Source organism: Pundamilia nyererei, unplaced genomic scaffold (genome assembly GCF_000239375.1).
Source record: "Pundamilia nyererei isolate P.nyererei 1_Seehausen unplaced genomic scaffold, PunNye1.0 scaffold00042, whole genome shotgun sequence".
NCBI lineage: Eukaryota > Metazoa > Chordata > Actinopteri > Cichliformes > Cichlidae > Pundamilia > Pundamilia nyererei.
In genome coordinates this window covers 3,589,607-3,608,753 of record NW_005187443.1, presented here as the reverse complement: position 1 = coordinate 3,608,753, position 19,147 = coordinate 3,589,607, and the positions used below count along the sequence as shown (strand labels likewise).

At 41.4% G+C, this 19,147-nt stretch overlaps 1 protein-coding gene across 3 annotated transcripts in view; it reads left to right on the top strand.

Moving 5' to 3' along the window:
- Positions 1-19,147, top strand: part of LOC102203912 (arf-GAP with coiled-coil, ANK repeat and PH domain-containing protein 3-like) — a 55,279-nt gene that overhangs the window by 24,162 nt on the left and 11,970 nt on the right. For all 3 annotated transcript variants that reach the window (XM_005731364.1, XM_013910377.1, XM_013910378.1), the window contains exons 2-15: positions 1,983-2,040; positions 6,077-6,196; positions 6,553-6,606; positions 9,282-9,340; positions 9,632-9,815; positions 9,996-10,040; positions 10,153-10,248; positions 10,390-10,464; positions 11,893-11,904; positions 16,851-16,963; positions 17,274-17,325; positions 17,522-17,622; positions 17,743-17,854; positions 17,973-18,205. In XM_005731364.1, the coding sequence (XP_005731421.1) occupies positions 1,983-2,040; positions 6,077-6,196; positions 6,553-6,606; positions 9,282-9,340; positions 9,632-9,815; positions 9,996-10,040; positions 10,153-10,248; positions 10,390-10,464; positions 11,893-11,904; positions 16,851-16,963; positions 17,274-17,325; positions 17,522-17,622; positions 17,743-17,854; positions 17,973-18,205 (1,314 nt within the window). The remainder of the gene's footprint in view (positions 1-1,982; positions 2,041-6,076; positions 6,197-6,552; positions 6,607-9,281; positions 9,341-9,631; positions 9,816-9,995; positions 10,041-10,152; positions 10,249-10,389; positions 10,465-11,892; positions 11,905-16,850; positions 16,964-17,273; positions 17,326-17,521; positions 17,623-17,742; positions 17,855-17,972; positions 18,206-19,147) is intronic.

The window sequence follows — 19,147 nt, the reverse complement described above, 5'->3', positions numbered from 1 at the left end:
ATGTATATGTGTATATATGTATATATATAAAATTTATTTATTCTTTTAAAAAAAATTATTATACATTACATTTCATCAGTCTGTTCTTCCTGTCATAAACATGCAGGCATCCACCATTGCAGGATTACCCATAATCGTCCATGGAAGTCTGTCTTACTTGATTCCACTACAATCCCTTGTGGTAAAGTGAAAAATAAGGACAAACCTACATTAACACACACACATGTTTGCTCTCTGTCTCTTGCATACACACATAATTGGCTTGTTAATGCTGTTTATTTACTTAACCTTCACAGAGCTGACAACTTTCTCAGTGAACTGATTTTCAGCGCGTCACCATTATAACCCTACAGGCATGTGTATCGATGCAGAAAACATCCATGCCAAATGCATGCTGCAAAAACCTCTACATGCATCAAACCTGTAACATAAAACAACGGTCCCGCCACACACAAGTGATGTTGTGCTGAACTCGAAAGCTTTGATCAATAGCATATCGACTGCTGCCCCTGTATTATACGTCATCTGAGTCACCCTTGAATCAAATGCCAGTCAATGTTTATTAGGCTGCACGCCACCAGAGACACAACACCCTTGTAATGAGCTTATCCTCTAAACTGAACAGCTGCTTGACATTGGTGGTGTTCAGTACAGAGTGACTTAATTGAGAAGATGATACTGTTGGATAAACACACAGCTTGGAAGACAAAAAAGCAGAAATTGACCCATTCCTGAGCACATGCAACAAATTACAAAGTCAGCTTAATGAACGATCTGTGCTAACACCTTTTTTTCATCGCTCTCTCTGTGAAACGATAAATACCTGCCATCTTGCAGACCACACACATGCACACATGCTCTGTCAGTGTGATGTTGTGGTAGAGAAAAATTCAGTCTGTCTAAACAGAATGGGTTGTGGGTGAGAGAAAAAGAAATGGGCAAGTGGAAGACAGATGCAAGTCAAGAATCGGCAGCTCGTGGCTTTTTTGGAACTTTCAGGACCAGCATATTCCCAGAAAGTAATCCTGGGATTGCTTTTTTTCTGGATCAGCTGCTAACTGACTAAACCGTCTCGTCCTGTCCCTCCCACTGCGTTTCATCCCTTGTACAATACACATGAGCAAGCCTAAACTTTAATCACATTAACTAGCTGGGCAGCTGCTGGTGCTTTTTCCCCTCTTCTGTGACGTATAAAACCAGCTGCAGGGTGTAAAAGGGTTGAAGGAGCGGGTGGGGTTGAGATTATATGATGAGGTCATCATCTCCTGTGATTTATGGTTTCAGCACGTGATGGGTGGGACGCTGGCTTCTGCGCAAATGCTCCTGATGATCTTTGAAGACTGAACATGGGAAAATGAGATTAAAAGTATTAATTGAAAAATATTATCCTATAAATCTGGGCCAATACCATGTAATTCTAAAATGCTGGTACCAAATATAAGCTCCTCTGTATTGTTGCTGCCTCTTTTATCACCTCACCTCTTTCATACTTAAGTGCGGGCCGATATGTGATCTTACATTGATTTAGTTTGGCTTTTTTCATTGATTTTACAGCTCAGCAGTGGTTACTAATCTTCCAGAGTGATGCCTTTGTCAATCTGATTATCAGGATTAATGTTTAAGTGTGTGAGACTGATATATGGTGACCGATTGCAGCATGGTACAGCTTTACACTGTGATTTTTAAGCCATGTCTTCACATCTGACCTTCCTCTGTTCTGTTTCTTTTAGGTGTTTTCTTTTAGAGCCACAGCCAGTTTAAACTTTTCACCGATATATCTGTTTTTTGGGGGTTTTTTCTTATTATTCACTCTGATAATGTGGCTTACCGCTAATCCAAGAATCTCTCTGAAACAAGAGTTTAAATCATCCGATTGTGGCTGTAATATTTGTTTTTAGGTTAAGCTGTGGCTCCTTTTCTCAGAAATGGCATTAGTGAAAATCATTTCTGAGTAACCGCCTGACTTTGTGTTCTCTCTACAGGGCTGGAATTGATGATGTGGAGACAGATGTGGTAGAAATTGAAGCGAAGCTCGATAAGGTATGAATCCTTCTAACATGTGGACTGTGCTTCTCATTAAAAGATAAAGTCAGCTGATCCATAAGGGAAAAAAATCACGTGTCCATTTCTTTCAGTGGTTAGAACACTTTAAACAGGGCATTAGTGGAATTCATTGGCTTTGTTTGAATGCTAAACGCCACCAGATGGGGAGGTTTTCTATGAGTAGTACTTTAGAGTCTACGCTGTAATCAGTTTTCTGTATCGCTGTCTTTCTCGCTCTGCATGTCTGCAGTTCACACACTTGTTATTTAAATGTCAGAGCTATTTAAATAATGAAAACGCTGCAGACAGTTAATTAAATGCAGTGGGTTCATGCACCGAACAAGAGGCTGCCCGTTTACAGGGAGAAAAGACTGATTAATGCCAGCGAGGTTGCAAGTAGTAGAAAAGGCTCACATAGTGCAGTTTATTACATTAGTGTGCGCTGAATTTTCCTTTTTTTTTATACAACAATTTATGAGACATGAATTAAAGCACTTTACTTTATTCCATCTCATTTGTTGCTTATGCCTGACAACAAGAAGGTCCTGGGTTTGAATCCTCCCGCTGGCGGGGGCCTTTCTGTTTGGATTTTGCATGTTGTCTCCATGTCTGCCTGGGTACTCGCCGGGTACTCTGACTTCTCCCCACATACCAAAGACGTGCTTGGATTAAGTTAACTGGAGATTCTAAATTAGCTGTAGGTGTGAATGTGAGCGTGTCACAGGGTGCCCACAAAGATGGGCTCCAGTCCCCCTGTGACTATGAATTGGTCAAGCAGAAGAAAATGGATGGATCACTCTGCCCTGAAGTGCAATTTGCCTGAACACAGGAGGTGTTAATTTTAAAGCTGCCGTAGAGACCAAAACTAGGAGGTATATTTATTTTATACATATATTACAGTTCATACTCATGCAGCATTTCATAGTACTATCAGTCAGGTAGCTATATTTGTTTGCCAGAATGAGCCCAGCAAACATACACTATTTGGACAAAAGTACTGGGCTGCACCTCTTAATCTCTGAATTCAGATGTTTTCGGTTCTATTGCCACATGTGTCTAAAATCAATCAGCTAGCCAATGAAAGAATGGGACGTTCACTGTATTTGAGTGTGGTACTGTAATAGGAGGCAACTACTGGAACAAGTCAAGTATTTTCCCTCCTTGATATTCCACAATCAGCTGTAAGTGGTATTACTTGCAAAGTTGATCTCTTTAGGGATGACAGACACTCAAAAAAGTGGCAGAACACATCAACTTACAGGGTAGGGCCACCGAGTGTGAGGCATAAAAGTTGCCAGCTCTCTTTTGACTCAAGATCTGCAGAGTTCAAACCTCCTCTGGCATCAACATCAGCACAAACACTGATGTTAATACCAAACAGGTATCAGCTCCTGTATGTGGCCCAGTACTTTTCTCCACATAGTATATAACAGAATAATTTAGAAAAAGAAGCTTAAGGTAACTCCATAAGTGTAGGCATTCGCATCAGCATCACTGTGATCAGGCTCTGTTCTCTATGGTATTAGTGAGAGGTTAAAGGTTTAAAGGCAAATGGAACGACTGGAATAAATTTTATAGCTGTATCAAACCTAATTAGCTACAGAGATAACTCTGGATGGACCGGATGACTGTCTTGAGGAAGTGAGCTGAAAGGCTTCTTCAGATAAACTAATAGACGTGGAAGTCAAAGAGATTTTAGAGTGGGAGATAGTGCTACTGCAGCTTCTTTCTTCTTCTCTCTGAAGGTGAATCTGAGACAGTTCTTCAAACATCAAACAGCCTGCAGACATAATGAAATGTGGATTAACAAACCTCAGTGTGAACACCTAAGTTTGTTTAAATAATAAAGTTATTATTTAGATGGTTTTGACTTACTTAATATTAAAGTTCATCATTAAGGAGTAATGTGAATAGAGCCCCTTGCTCTCTACACATATAAACATTCCTGCCACCAACTGATAATGCAGGACCTTATGAACTCTGAACTCCAGTTCAGCCTCACTGAAAACTGAAAAGCGTCAGAGGAGATATATTTCCACCAGGGAGGTTTGTTCTGTTCAGCAGGAGTCCTCCACCTGCCCTGAAGCTATCTGTGATGACAGCAAAGGCTTTCAGGCAAGGACACGGACATGACTGATGAAAGCTGAATCTCTCTGACAAGTGTGAAAACATTTAGTGCTGTCCGTCGGCTAACTGGAATACTGAAATGTTGCTGTTATTGAGAGAACACTAACAGTACTCAGAAACATTTCTAATTAGTTAAAATATTACAATTCACATTCTTCACCTCATTGCTCAGCGATTCTGCAGTTACGCTGCAAATATACTGTTATTGTTTCGGTCAATTAACACAGCAAGGTCTGTCGTGTGGCACCAGATGTGGCATTTTGGCTCCAATTCATTTATTATATCCAGACACACAGCTTGTCCCTCTAATGGCCATTCTCAGACCCCTGGGGGGTTCAGGCCTGCACTCAATGAGATCACATTCCCTACATCAACCAATTTGTTGACATATATGTTGTCAGACCAGCCTGGGAGGAGCAGGTTTGGAGTTTCTATAGATTCCTAAAAATGCTGTTAAAATTTGGACTGCATTATGCATCTTAGAAAACATACTGTGTGAACATGAGTGTGAACATTTGGCAAGTGATGCTTTTGATCCCAGCAGCCCGTTTTAGCAGCGTTCACGCGGCTGCAGCCCTTACTGTCAGCCACCCAGTAAACCACAGTCACATACAGACAACCTTGGGAACGCTTGCACCAAATGTGATAATTAAAGGTTTACTACACTCTCTCTTAAGCAACCCCCAACCCCACCCCTTTCCAGCAGACACAAACACACACATGTTGTGTTTCGGCATAAGTGCATTGGTAATGACAGTGTAACTTTCTGCACCTTATCATATTACTTGCAAAACGGGAAAGCAGTCACAGTGAAAGTCATGATGTGGCATTCTACTGTCTGCGCTTGTTAATTTACATTTTGTTTAGAATTTCAGTTTACCCTGACATGACTTTGGCTGCATACTATATTATACAATATACTATATTATTTAATTCTCAATGTTGTGTATCGACTCCCAAAGCTTTTTAATACCTAAAGTCTGCTTATCAAGGTTGTATCAACGCTAGTGCCTTGGCTCTGAGGTTAGTCACATTTCTATGAAATTTGGTACTTGAATGCATTTGTCTTTGGAGATTCCCCTTCTAGCGCCAACTTAAACTTTAGTAAAAACATCCGTAAAAACATTAACGAGCAGTAAGTTTGCTAATTGCATCTGTCTTTATATTGCTTGCATTAAGCTTTTTTTTTGCAACAATGTATATTTCAGATATTTCACAGGAAAATGTTTATTTCTTATTTTTTTCAGCAGTAGATTTAAATTGTTTCCAATTCTGTCATAATGCTTAGCAAAAAGGTGATCCAGCCATAAATAAACATTAACAATTTTTTTCCTTGAGGCACCTCAGAATGCCATGATGACCTCTTCATGCTGTGTAGTGCCATCAAGTGTGTTTTGCAAGAGCTTGCACTCTACTTTTGGAAAATATTGCAGTCACGCAACCTTGCATCTGTCAGTAGAGTTGCACAACACAGAGCTAATTAGCAAGTGTTTGAAATTTCCTCTATTTATTATGTACCAAGTTGTGAGTAAGTTGGTGTGTGGGATTTGGGACGCCGCTTTAATCATAGTTATGCAATACAGTCAGTGGCCTTTGATCATCTTCTTCATTTCCATCTTTTCATTTGCTCATTTAGTTACTTTCTTAATAAATACATGCTTCTCAGTTGGATTCCTGACACAGCAGCTTCAGTAAGGCCTGCGCTGGCCTCCAAAATTAATATTATTCCAAATTTGAGCGTCCTCTCGCATTCAGCATGTGAGCAAAAGATTCTTATAGGCTTTGTTTGATTTACGTCATCATTTTGACTATTAATATCCTCACATCTCATTGTATAAAAAGTCTTTAAATAGAAAGTGTTCTTGTTTTGGGGGCATTAAAGTGATGTTTTTACACCTCCCATTAGTTGGTGAAGCTATGCAGCGGGATGATCGAGGCCGGCAGGGCCTATGTCAGCGCTAACAAGCTCTTTGTTAACGGCATCAGAGACCTGTCCCAGCAGTGCAAGAAAGAGGAGATGATATCGGTGAGTAGAAGCAAGGATATCTTCAACACGGAGTTCAGATTCACTGAGTAATATTTGAGTGCCAGCTTCTTAGCAACTGACTTCTCCTCTGTCTTTGACTTGGACATTCCTGCATGCATTCCTCCAGTTGTTGTGTGCATGGAAGAGGTGACCTGATTTGAACAGGAGACGTTTACACTAAAACTTTACATGCCTGCAAGCATATAGACCTGAAACTGACTTTATAGTTTTTTAGGAAGGCATTTGGTCTCTGTTTCCTGTGTAATGTGTACTCATGTATAGATAAGTTGTTATGTGAGAAAGATTTTGACGTTCATATGGAAATCCATGCTTACACTGTGCACTCTACATCACAGGAATGCCTTGAAAAGTGTGGCGAAAGCCTCCAAGAGATGGTCAATTACCACACGGTAAGACACATCTTCACACACACGCGCACAGACACACTGTATGTTGTAGCCACAGGTGAGAGGTTGAGGTACAGCCCAGGTCTTCTGACATATTAACATCTTTCAGGCATGCACAACTCTTACACACACACAACACTTCAACTGTGAAATCACTCAATGACTTTGAATCTGTCCACACTGGCCAGTGATCATGTGTGTGTCTGATTCAAACCACATGCTGGACCAGATGTGTATTGCAGGTTAATGCATAAACACACACATGCACACTCACACGCTCACAGGTTTTCCCCACATGACTCCAGAGTGATTTCTCCTCATGACTAAGTGTGATCTCGAAATTTCTCACTCTATGAAAGGTTTCTCACACTGCTGAGATGATGATGCAGGTTTAAAAAGCCCAAGGCAGAAAGAGATATTACAGCACTTTAAAGTAATCAGCAGTAATCATTAGGACATGACAATATAAGACAGTGTGTAATATTCTGAGATGCTCACTCAAGTCCATGTTTATGCATTATGCACGCATGCGTGACAAAATTAGGAACAAAGGAGAGTATTGACAATGAAGGGAAGTGGGGGAAGAAAATAAACACAGAATAAAAAAGGAAGTGACAAAGAGACACAAATGTAACAGATCTGAAGCTTTCTGTTTTTTATTCCACAGAGTGTGAGTTATCTCTTAGATAAATCTTCTTCAGTTGCATGGTTCCGTTATGATCTCCAACTTCACCTTTTTAAAGTCAAATCAAATCAAATCTCTGCTTATTACATAGGATCCATTAGCCACATCAGACCAATAATTTCCTATTTTTTTTTATAGACGCGGTGTACTCTTTTCCTTTCTATCCATTACAAGTTATGTAATGTCTGCAGTCCTTGCTTATATTACATAGAGCACCAATTTTATGAACGCTGTTTCTTTTCCGCTGCCCTTTCACACCATCTCAATGCATCCTCTGTGACGCCTTTTTTCTTGCTTTCCCTTCATTCACCCTTCTAAAGAGTGTTTGTTTAGCAGATTTTGTGAATAAACAAGGGAAGGAAAAAATAAAGGATGAATTCCTTTGCTAACTCACACTTGCCTGCATCTTATCTACTAACATATTCCCACGGTTTGCTGTGCCGTCACCCTCATGGAGAAGCTTCAGTTCCCTGAAATATGAGAAGAGGACCAGCAGCCTTACACATCCATCATGATGAGGATGATGTGAGGAAGAGATATGAGAAAGAGAATGAAGGAGATGTGTTAGCCTAATAAAAAGCAGCCTTAGTGTCTTTACTTAACCAATCAGTGCCTGTTTCTAAGGCTTTTCAGCTGTCGAGCATAAACAAGGGCATTCAAAAGAAAAACGGATCTCTCAGTAAATTATATAAGCAAATGTGTTTACATTCAAACATGGATCAGTCTCAGCAACAGATAAGGAAGCTTAAAAAAAGTGAAACTGAGCAGATTTCTTTTTTTTTAATATTGTCGTTTGAGTACCTGTTGACAGCATTGTGCGATTTTCTATACTGTGATATATTTCTGTTGATGATCACTGTTCTTATTTGGCCACAAGCAAAAAAGAGCTTTGGCTTTCCATCCCAGGTACAAGAGGCTGATGGGGCTCGGAGACACGGAGGATCTTTGAATTTCAAGAGAATTGCATGAGGAAATTGAGTGCTGACATCATGTAGGTTGGGCTGGGTCGAGCCCAAGGCATTATAATCAAGTGCAGGCCTGAGTGGAACATTTGGATTAGTTTCTATCAGATGTACATTGATTGAAGTGTTTCCAGTGAAAGGAGACATGGGAGGAGTTGCAAAGTCTTTCCTCCTTATTTTAAGAATCCATTGCACAATACTTAAAAGACAGGCTCTGTGGGAAGTTCATACATGCTTATGAAGGAATAAATCATTCTATTGCTTGACGTTGTCCACTTCAAATTTCCACACTGAGCGTGCTCTACATTTGCAGAATGACAAGCCACCTCAAGCAAAAAATCGGAGTCTCATCCGCCGTGTGTTATCAGGCCCTGCAGAGATGTCATGTGGTCGGAGGCTTACATGTACACTAAGCCCATAATCCTCAATGTGTATGCTTGCAAACTAGGGATTGCTATAGAAAGTTTAATCCATAGGATACCAAAAGTGATTGTTGTGTACACTGTCCGCATGCGCGTGATTATAAAGCAATTACTGTAAGTCTCTGCGTCTGCGTGAGCTTGTGTGCACGTGTGTTGCACAAAGATAAATCAACAAGGCACACGGTTTCCTTAATATAGTCTAGGATAATATCAACAGCAGTGGCTGGAATATAAAAATGGAAACAAACTCACTTCCTATAGTGGAGAGAAGAGTTGGTTAAAATGCATGAGAAGTGGAGGAAAGAGAGGATGAGACAGTCAGGAAATGGAATCCCATACTTAACAGGAAGTAAAATGTGGGCTCAAATATTGCTAAAAATCTACTGAGGCGGTAGCTGAGTGTGTTCACGTGTGTGCTCGCTTTTCTCATTTCCTTCAGCTCCTCTCTGCTTGTGGCTGAAGCCGTTAAAGTAGTCACATGAAAGGGATCATAATGCCATCTTGTGCCCAGATCGGAGAACTACAGATTTTCAGATGTATTCATTGCTTGCTCTTTAACTGCTGTGCACTGTATCTCACATGATATCTCTTCCTTCCATCTGCTCGCAGATTTTGTTTGACCAGGCTCAGAGGTCCATCAAACAGCAGCTTCACACCTTCATTAAAGAGTGAGTATCACATCACATTTGAGTAGATTTAAGCACTTAAGAGAGGTGAGGACAAGTGAACAAGATGTTAAACCACTAGCTATATGAAGACTAGATGTCTGTTTTTATAAGTAACTTCATGTTTTAAGATTTCTATCTAGTCCCCTAATTGTTGTGTTAAGTGTGCATTTTTGTACTCACATGCAGAAATCTCCCAATAATAACAGAAATTAAGAATTTCGATCTCACCGTTTCTGATTTGGCTAAAAATCTGTGAATTCTTACCTTTGTGCTTCATGGTGCTTGTACCAGGGATATACGGAAGTTCAAGGATACCAAGAAGCAGTTTGATCGAGTGCGTGAGGACATGGAGCTGGCGCAGGTGAAGAACGCGCAGGCACCCAGGAACAAGGTGCATGAGGCGGAGGAGGCGACGCAGGCTCTCATCCTCAGCCGCAAAGCTTTTCGGCACCTGGCCCTGGACTATGTGCTACAGGTGAGGCACACAGAACATAGACTCTACTTGTTATTACTAGTGTTTTCCAATAGGTGGCACTGTGAGTCAACTTCTGTTGAACCCATGCACAGACTCTTGATCTGCTCTCAGATCTCTCCTGTACGTCTCAAACATGAAGTCTAAAATGTAGAATTTTCTTTTTCTCTTCGTTTCTGGCAGATTAATGTGCTTCAAGCCAAGAAGAAGTTTGAAATCCTGGATGCAGTGAGTGACTCGGATCCATCTGTATCGTCACATAATTATACATATACAGCATATATGTATACCTGTGCAGTGTGTTTTAACTTTGTCATTTGACTTCCTTTGTCTGCTACAGATGCTGTCATTCATGCGAGCCCAGTATACTTTGTTCCAACAAGGCTTTAACATCTTGGATGAGATTGACCCCTATATGAAAAAACTGGCTGCACAGGTAAACAAAACAAGCAAACCCAAAACATAATAACGAAACCATACCATGTGATTTCTAGTTTCATTGTCCTTTAATTTTACAAACATATTTTCTTTTTCACTCACTGCTCCTGCTGCATATGTGATCTTGTCTTCTATGCAGCTAGATCAGCTGGTCATTGACTCGGCTGTGGAGAAGAGGGAGCTGGAGCACAAACACGCCCTCATCCAGCAGAGAGTGAGACACCATCACAGCTCTTATCTTTGAGCCCACATTGCCATAACAGTTCATCCCTGTGTCGTTTTCTTCCAAGGAAAACTAGGGCAACCTTACCGTCCACTTCTTATGCTTACTTTTCCCTCCACCAGTTATCATCAGTTGCCATCTCCATTTGAAAAACATGTTACAGCAGCCTGTCATATGATTGGTCAGCTGCACTGTTGATCCTGAGCCAGCATCATTATGATGAAATAGGATCAACACCAGCACAGGGATGTTAGATACACCGACTCAGGGACAAGCAGCCATCCACCGAGACCGCTTGAGGGTGATGAGACAAGAAACAAACTACTGGAGAGAGATCATTCGTAATGATGCTAATAGATCAGAATACAAAATAAACAGAATGCGTGGAGACTCTACATCATCTGTGTTTTCATAAATACTAAAGCTTAGCCTTTTCACGACTATTTCCAGCTTCTCTTTTTGCAGCCACTGCACAGGTCTGTGCAGATTCTCCTGTAGCAGCATAGCAGGACTTGCACTGATAGTGAAATCTGAAGTGCTCATCAGATATTGTCTATGCTGACCAGAATGTTAGATATGTTTCCTTAAAGGTTGCTGAAAGGAATTTCTTTTTTAGCATGACAGTCACCTCCTAATTCAGTAGAAGTTCAATAAAACACCGGAGTGAAAAGTGGTATGTAACTGGCAGCATTAAAATAACAAAGCGAAACAGATCTTACAGAGACCACAGATGCCTTCATGAGGAAAACAAAGCCTTGAACTATTTATGTTTGTTTAGTAAATGCCACTGTCCTGTTTACTGTCTAAGGTTTGCGAGACACTGATAGACGGCATTCTGCGTTTTGCGTTCAGGATTACAGTAAGAACAAGTCCCCTAAACATGCACGGCTCACTCCGCTGGAAGAAAAGCAACTCTTTAACCATCCCCACCCCCCAGTAGCCACACACATGCACAGATGCATAAAAAAATCATCCATCTGTTGCCAGAAGAAATGCCAAAAGCATGCCTGTTTTTCTGCCAGAGGCCCTTCCCTCCGGTCAATTTAGTTGCCCAGGGAAGGCATCCTGCCAGACTCGACGAACAGCTTTGTGCATGGATTAATGACCTTTCAGCAACTCGTCCTTTTTAATCCATAAAACGTGCATTGAATTGTGCCACTGGGCTTCATTTCTGATGGTTTTAGAAAAATAACGCTTCACGTGTAACATGCTGTAGTAGATCAAGAACAGCTGTTTTATGTGTATTTCTCAGGAGCTCTCTGATGTCGCCCGCTTGTGACACTCATCAGTTGCACATATTTATTCTTATTTAGTTTGTTCTGGTGAAATTAACGCAGTCATGTTCCTCCTCTAATGCATTTCTTCCCCCTCTCTCACTCTCTCTCTTCGCTGTGTCCTTGCTTGGCCTCTTCCTCACAGACTCTGATGCAGGTGAGTTTGTTTTTTGTTTTTTTTCTCTCGTCTGTACCTTAACCTTGGCTTACTGGTTAAAATGAACCACATATATGTTAATTTTTTTTTTTTTTTGGGTTTTAAAAGAAAAAAATGTGTGGAACATTGTAGTAATGGACGGTTCAAGAAACACAGACCTGCTTTGCAATTGTTAGCCCGTATTTTGACCGGGCCTGTTTGGCTCTAGGTGTCAGGTTTCTTGTGTCGACTGGTATAGGTTTTCAGCTGATCCTTGAAGTTTGTACTCTAGCTCTCAAGGGCACATTGTCTGGAAATTAAAAATAAAATGAAAGTAATCTCACTTTCCTGAAAACCTGTAAATTTTCCTGCCCCAGAAGATCTTTGTCTACCAGTCATTGTGTATGTGTAGCAGTGGTAGTAGTTGTTTCACCAGCTCGACTGATGCATAAATCAGTGTGCCTTTTTGTAAGCATAAAGCGAGACTGTGTTTGCGTGGGAGAGACGTTAACGTCAGTATTTGTCTGAAGGCGCTGACGCGTGTCACACCGATGTGCCCTTCTTGAAATTTCTAGCACAGACTTCCTCTTAAACTGTTTTTATAAGAGTGTAAGACTCTAAAATAAGTCACCAAAACAACACAGATTATTATATTCAATTGTTAAATAAATCATTACAGTCTGTGTGTAAAAATATCGAAGCGAAGTGGTGATGATCTGATGATCAAACATCTGTCTATCACCAACACAGTGCCAGCATTGTTTTTTGGAGCCAGCTCTGCCTTTTTGGTGTCTTTGCAGAACCAATCCTCATTCTGACAGGTCAGAAAACCAAAAGTTACAACTGCCAGCTTACAGCCAAAGTCAACAGATGGCATTAAGATGCACAGCCGGGTCTTGAATGTGAAGGCAAGCAATGGAAAAAGATTACAAAAAGATGAAGAGAGAAAAAAAGTGAAAGATCCAGACAGCAGGGCGAGACAGATGACGGAGGCCGTCTCTCTCAAAGAGGGAAAAACTCAAAGCTCTTTCAAATCAGATGTCTGGTCTTTCTCAGGAAGTGCGTTTATCAAGAAAAAAACCTGTAGTTACACGAAGACAGAAAAAGCATCACTGCATCAAGAATTTAAAGAGAAAACACTGCCACGAGCCATTTCAATTTATTTTTCCCCACTGAACACTGACGTCTGTTGTTTCTGATATTCCTTCCATATGCAAATGTAGTAGTGTGGGAAGGGGCGCTATGAGACGGCAGAAGCTGTGAATTATTAACAGTAACTTCAGCACTCAGGGTAAAAATAAGACCGATTCATGGAAGTAGTTAAGCCTGCCTGCTTTATTTGCAGAGAAGTTAATAAGGGATGAGCACAGATAAATATATTAGTGTGGGGTTATGTGAAAGGGGCATTGTTGGCATTAGGATGAAGCAGAAACAGTAATCAGGTGATGAGTGAGAGACCATTTTAGCCATTGCATACTGACACAGTGGGTTCTTCTTCATTACCTCGTGCTTCCTTTGATTGCCCCGGCGGCTCCCTCCCCATCTCAGCCCGTCCTCCTGCACAGATCACACGCTCCCTCGTGCTTTTCTTTCACAGCAGCTCTTTTTTGTGTGTGTGCAGAACATCATTGTGGCTCCCTGGGGAACCAGGGCCTCAACTCTCTCCTCCTTCATTGTCACCACTTTTAACTGTACAACATTTTTAAATCAAGCAAACGCAAAAACACCAGAAAAAAACTAGGGTGTTTACTAAACATTTCCTTAACCGCCTTTATCAATAAATTGCCCAAACTATATCCATTTGTAACGCATGTTTGCTTGCAGCGTATTAGGATGAGGTATTTTTTCGTAATAATTTTCTGCTGACTGGTGACAACTGCCGAGGTGTCCCTGTGGTTGATGGTCCCAAACAGGCTCACGACCTTCCTGACAGAAAAGGCAGTTAAAAAAAACATATCTTCAGACTTCGTTTATCTAGTGACTGCTCAGGCTGGGCACCTGTAAAAGCAGTACTTTTCTGTAGGAGCTGCGTTACACAGGTGTTGTTTCAGCTCAGTGTGCGTTGCGTGTCTGTGGTGTGATGTGTTATTACATGAAGACAATTGCCTGGAATGTTATTCACTATATGCAAATTATCACATGCAGTTTACCTCCAAATGTATGGAAATGTTTCAACATGTCTTACACAGCCTTACTGGTATGTTGCCAAAATTGCATGTTCAGGGTCTCTTTTGTTATGCAGCCTCCTGTTCCTTTAAGCTACTTGTGCACTGCATTCTTGAACAGTCCTGGCTAATTGAAGGTTGTAAGACAGGAGGGGGCATAAATATTTGTATAAAGCTACGCATTATTCTGTGTGTTAGAATTAAGGGCTTCCTTTTGACTCGTAACACTTGTGACTTGTGACAGCTGCAGTGCTTCCAAACAAAAGGTGCTTTTAGGGGGAAAAGAGCTGTGTTGTTATTGTTATTGCACATCTTCAGTTTGTATAGCGACTGCTCAGGCTTGGCACCTTTAAAAAAAAAAGTAAAAACTTCTTTGTAGGAATTGTTGTTAGACAGGTGCCGTTCCACTTCAGTGGGTGCCTTATTAAAGGGCTTTACCTGGAATTCACTATATGCAAATACTTGTATTTGTAATATACATATACATATGGAACTGGTTCAACATGTCTCATACAGCCTCACTGATATGTTTTGGGCCCACTGTTTGACTCAGTGCCATTATGCAGCTCGATGCGTCTTTGGGCTTCTTGTGCGCTACATTCTTGCATTACCCATTATCCTCAGCACATTTCCTGTTGTTTTATGATTTAAAACTAAATGCAAAAGCTGATGAATGAGCTCTTTTTAGTCTTCAAAGAGACACGTGGAGTAACATACAAAGTCTGACCAGCACAGGCCCATGGGCTCAGTGTCCTCCTAAGTCATGCTGGGTGCCACAATTGCTGCAGAATCACTAAACTACTGTGAATGTAATAATAAAACTGAGCTTGCACTGCAATAACTTATCAGTGATTCAATTCAGATTATACTGTAAGGTAAAAACCCTAAAATATTATAAAGAACAATCACACATTCCCCATGAGCAAGTACTTGGCAACCTTGGGAAGGAAAAGCTCCCTTTTAGCAGGAAGAAACCACTGATGGAACCACAGGAGCAGGGACTGGTTGGGTGTGAGAGGAAAGAGAAGAGCACAGAGGGAGGCAGCACAAAAGGCAAACTACTGGAGAGTCAGAGTTTAAGAATTGCTAATGATTAAATGCTGTAGTTAAAAGACAGAGTGACCAAGTGCATCATGGGAAGCCCCCAGCAGCAGAAGCTTATGTATGTTTAAGTTTTTCATTACTAAATTGTATCAATTAGTGTAACTTATAATTGAAGCGTATCAGTAGAATTCAGCTGCGGGGCTCACAGTGACTTAATAGGGCAGTTTGGCTCAGTGGCGCTATGCAGCCTCCAGCGCCTTTGGGCTAGTCGCTGCATTCTTGCGCGGTCCCGGCTGATTTAAGGTGGGAAGAGGGTGCTCCGGGCTGGTGTTTGGGGAGCAATAATGTCAGCTTGATTAAGCAGGAAAAAGTTTTAGAGCTGCAGACAGATGGAAAACTGACTCCCACAGAAGACGCTGAAAGGGCAGCCTTAAATCGCGGGTGGGGCGGGGATGAGGTATGGCTACGTTTAGGGCCTCACATGCAGCAGGAAAATGAAACGTTTGATCTTCAGCAGGCGCTGCAGGGGTCATCCCCGCGGGGCGCGAGGACACGGTGACAGCTGTATGCTAATGTGCGCCCGCGCCGGGTCCACGCGGCCGGAGGAGCGGCACGAGCGTGTCGCTGTTCCTCTTTGACAGTGTGTGTCTGGACTCGCGTGAGGAGCACATTTGTCTCCTTTATCATCATTTATTTATGAATTTAAGCTTTTATTTTCCTGTCGACATCGTAATGCTGCTGGATGTCAATGTGATAAAAATGAAGATACTTGGCATGCTGAGCTACACGCTGGTGAGCTTTTATTTATTTATTTAACCTGAAGTTTTGATGAGAGCTTCTGTTCGACCCTTGTACGCTGTGTTCCTTTTTCCATTGGTGAACAGACAACAGGTTTAAAAGTTTAAAATGCAACAATTAGCTGCATGAGGGAAAACTGGAGTTAAGGGAAATGCCAACACGGGTGTTCCTCCAAATGTTCTTCTGTCTTTTATTCTGTAAAGTTGGTGCAAAAACGCCCAGTTGGAGAGCTTACAACTAGCCTGCTGCTCTCCAGCAAATGTTGCGCATAAGTGGCTCTTGAATCGCTTGGAAACACCTCCAGGTGTTTGGCCGGTGGAGAACCAAGCTGTTGTACCACATCACATCATGTTTTTGCTTTCTAGGGCCTGCATGTTTTGGAAGAATTGTTGCTGAAGAATTTTGTGTTATTATAGTACCTCCGTGTCACATGGCAGTTCACCTACTTATCTTATGTCTGAATCCGTTCGTTTCAGTGAATGGGAGGTGACTTTGTGGCAAGGAATCAGTGAAAAGACTTTTATGCTTTTAACAAAGCTAAAGGAAAGTGGAAAATTACAGGGTTTCCCTGAGTAGAAAGTATGTGTGCCTACTAGTCTGCCATATGTTTAGTACTCCCTCAGATCAAAGTGTCACCTAAGATAAGCAAACCTGAGCCTCGGCTCTCATTTCACAATCTGTGTGCTTTTGTTCTTCACTTCGCTGAACAGGTGGCATCTGACTTTAGAGACCCTTCTTGGCTAATCTTAGATATACAAATAGGTACAAAAGGTTTAGCTGAATGGTCGAGAAATCCTGACACATTCTTTAAATGTAAACTAATCGTGTTGTAGAGAGGACACTGATTATTGAGGAGGCACGGCTATTGTATGAGCCCGCGATAAGGTTACGCAGACATTTGTTGTGGACTTTACGCTCATTTTTTCACACAAATAATTACTTCATATGTTCTCTTCACAGGATTTTTCCTATGATGACCCTAAGCTGGAATTCAATGTGGATGCACCCAATGGTGTGGTTATGGAGGGCTACCTCTTTAAGAGGGCCAGCAATGCATTCAAGACCTGGAATAGGTAAAATGGAAAGTTACGATATATAACAAAATAGAATCGAGGTTAGCTTACAAATCAGCCATAACCTGTTCATATGGAAAATACACTAATGTGACAAGATGGGGGTAAAAAGCTCATCTTTCTAACTTTATTGCCTGTGAGCTCTCAGATTTCTATGTAGAATAACTGAAGAAGGAATGTGCTTTGTTGAGCTCTACTAAGTTAGTCGATTTCATTCCATTGGTTCAGTGCTGAAAGTAGACTTCAGCATTTGAGTCAGCCTATCTCTGTCACTCTAACAATCTGATTTCATACCTTCAACCCCCTCCAGGCGGTGGTTTTCTATACAAAACAGCCAGCTGGTCTACCAAAAGAAACTCAAGGTACAGTCTAATTTTGTAAATGTAAATCTACCGTTTTGGGGTCTTTATGCTAGGATTTTGTCACCACTACACAGTTTAGAGTTCTGAATTCTATTTGCCACCATTTGTATAATAGCAGGTCAACCAGTGTCTTGTCTTTCCTGTCGATCCTGTCACTAAGCTTTGTTTTTCTGGCACTCCCCTTTTTCAATGGCAGGATTCTTTGACAGTGGTTGTTGAGGATTTGAGGTTGTGCTCAGTCAAACCATGTGAAGATAATGAGAGGCGGTTCTGCTTTGAGGTGGTTTCACCCACTAAGTAAGTGTGTGTATTTCACTCCAGAATAAGCTCAACTTTATTTTTTTCAGATTGCGACAGACTTAAGCTAAAATATTAAACAGATAAAGATGTTTATAACTAGTTTCTATAAACCTTTAGGAGCTGCATGCTGCAGGCTGAGTCTGAGAAGCTGAGGCAGGCATGGATCCAGGCTGTCCAGGCAAGCATCGCTTCTGCTTACAAGGACATCACCGACAACTATTACATCGAGGTGAAAACAAACACATAACCCAATACAATAACACTTACACAATCCTGTAATGCAAGCCTTTATTTTTCCTTAGATTTGATCAAGTCTCCATCGCTAACTTGTAACTCCATCTTCACAGCGATTGGACCGGACTGCCTCACCCTCCACCAGCAGCATTGACTCTGCCAGTGAACCCAGAGAGAGAGGAGAGAGGGCTGATAAGGGAGTTCGGGGAGGAGGAGAAAGCCTCCTCCAGCGGGTGCAGAGCCTGCCAGGCAATGAGCTGTGCAGTGACTGTGGCCAAACGGCTCCCTGCTGGGCTTCTATCAACCTGGGAGTGCTGCTCTGCATTGAGTGCTCAGGGATCCACAGGTGACTGTACACTAAGGGCTGCAGTTATTGTGCAACAATCACACAGACCCTGTGGACTGTAAATCTTTTAAAGACACTGAAATACATGATGTAGGAGGCAGTCAAAATTAACAAGAGGTGAGCCATTTATTTTGGCTGACTTCCAACAGGTGAAGCCACAAAGGGGAGCTCACGCAAGCAAACAAGCTGAATACACAGACAGCATGACAAAGAACATAGATGAGACTAAGGCTATAAGTAAACAGAAATTCAAACATATAATGAAGGTCTAAAAAGAAATTAGGAGCTCAGAAGTATACTAACACAATCTAAATGATTGACCCCATCCTCATTCCCCTGCTAGGTTGCACTCACACAGCCCTCAATAACCTTATACAGAGCATTACATTCATAACTTTTTTCTAGTTTGTGACTACATTGTAGAAGTGGTGACACACGTCTGCTCACATATTTATTTGATTACTTAACTTGTTATTGAGGAAGCGTTGGAGAACGGTTTTGAGCATGGGTGACAATCATACCACATGCATACGTGGTCAAATCAAACTGAATGCCTGCAGTGAACAAACTGGACTTTAAACCTGCTTTGTCAGTTTGTTTTCTCTGGTGAGTTTTTCTTGATTGCCCAACCTTAAAATGAAACTGTCCTAGTTTAGTAAGGCTATTTACAAAAAAAAAGATGTTCCTTTCCAGAGAAGAGAACAACACGTCACATGTGACTGACATTTGCCCTGCTTCTGCTTGTTTTTAACACATGCCTGTTTAATCTTCTGCATTCAAGCATCCCGTTACATTCACGTCCACACAAGTGTATCAGTTCTTTTTTGATATGTCAAACTTTCCATCATGTACAGTGGGGCAAAAAAGTATTTAGTCAGCCACCGATTGTGCAAGTTCCCCCACCTAAAATGATGACAGAGGTCAGTAATTTGCACCAGAGGT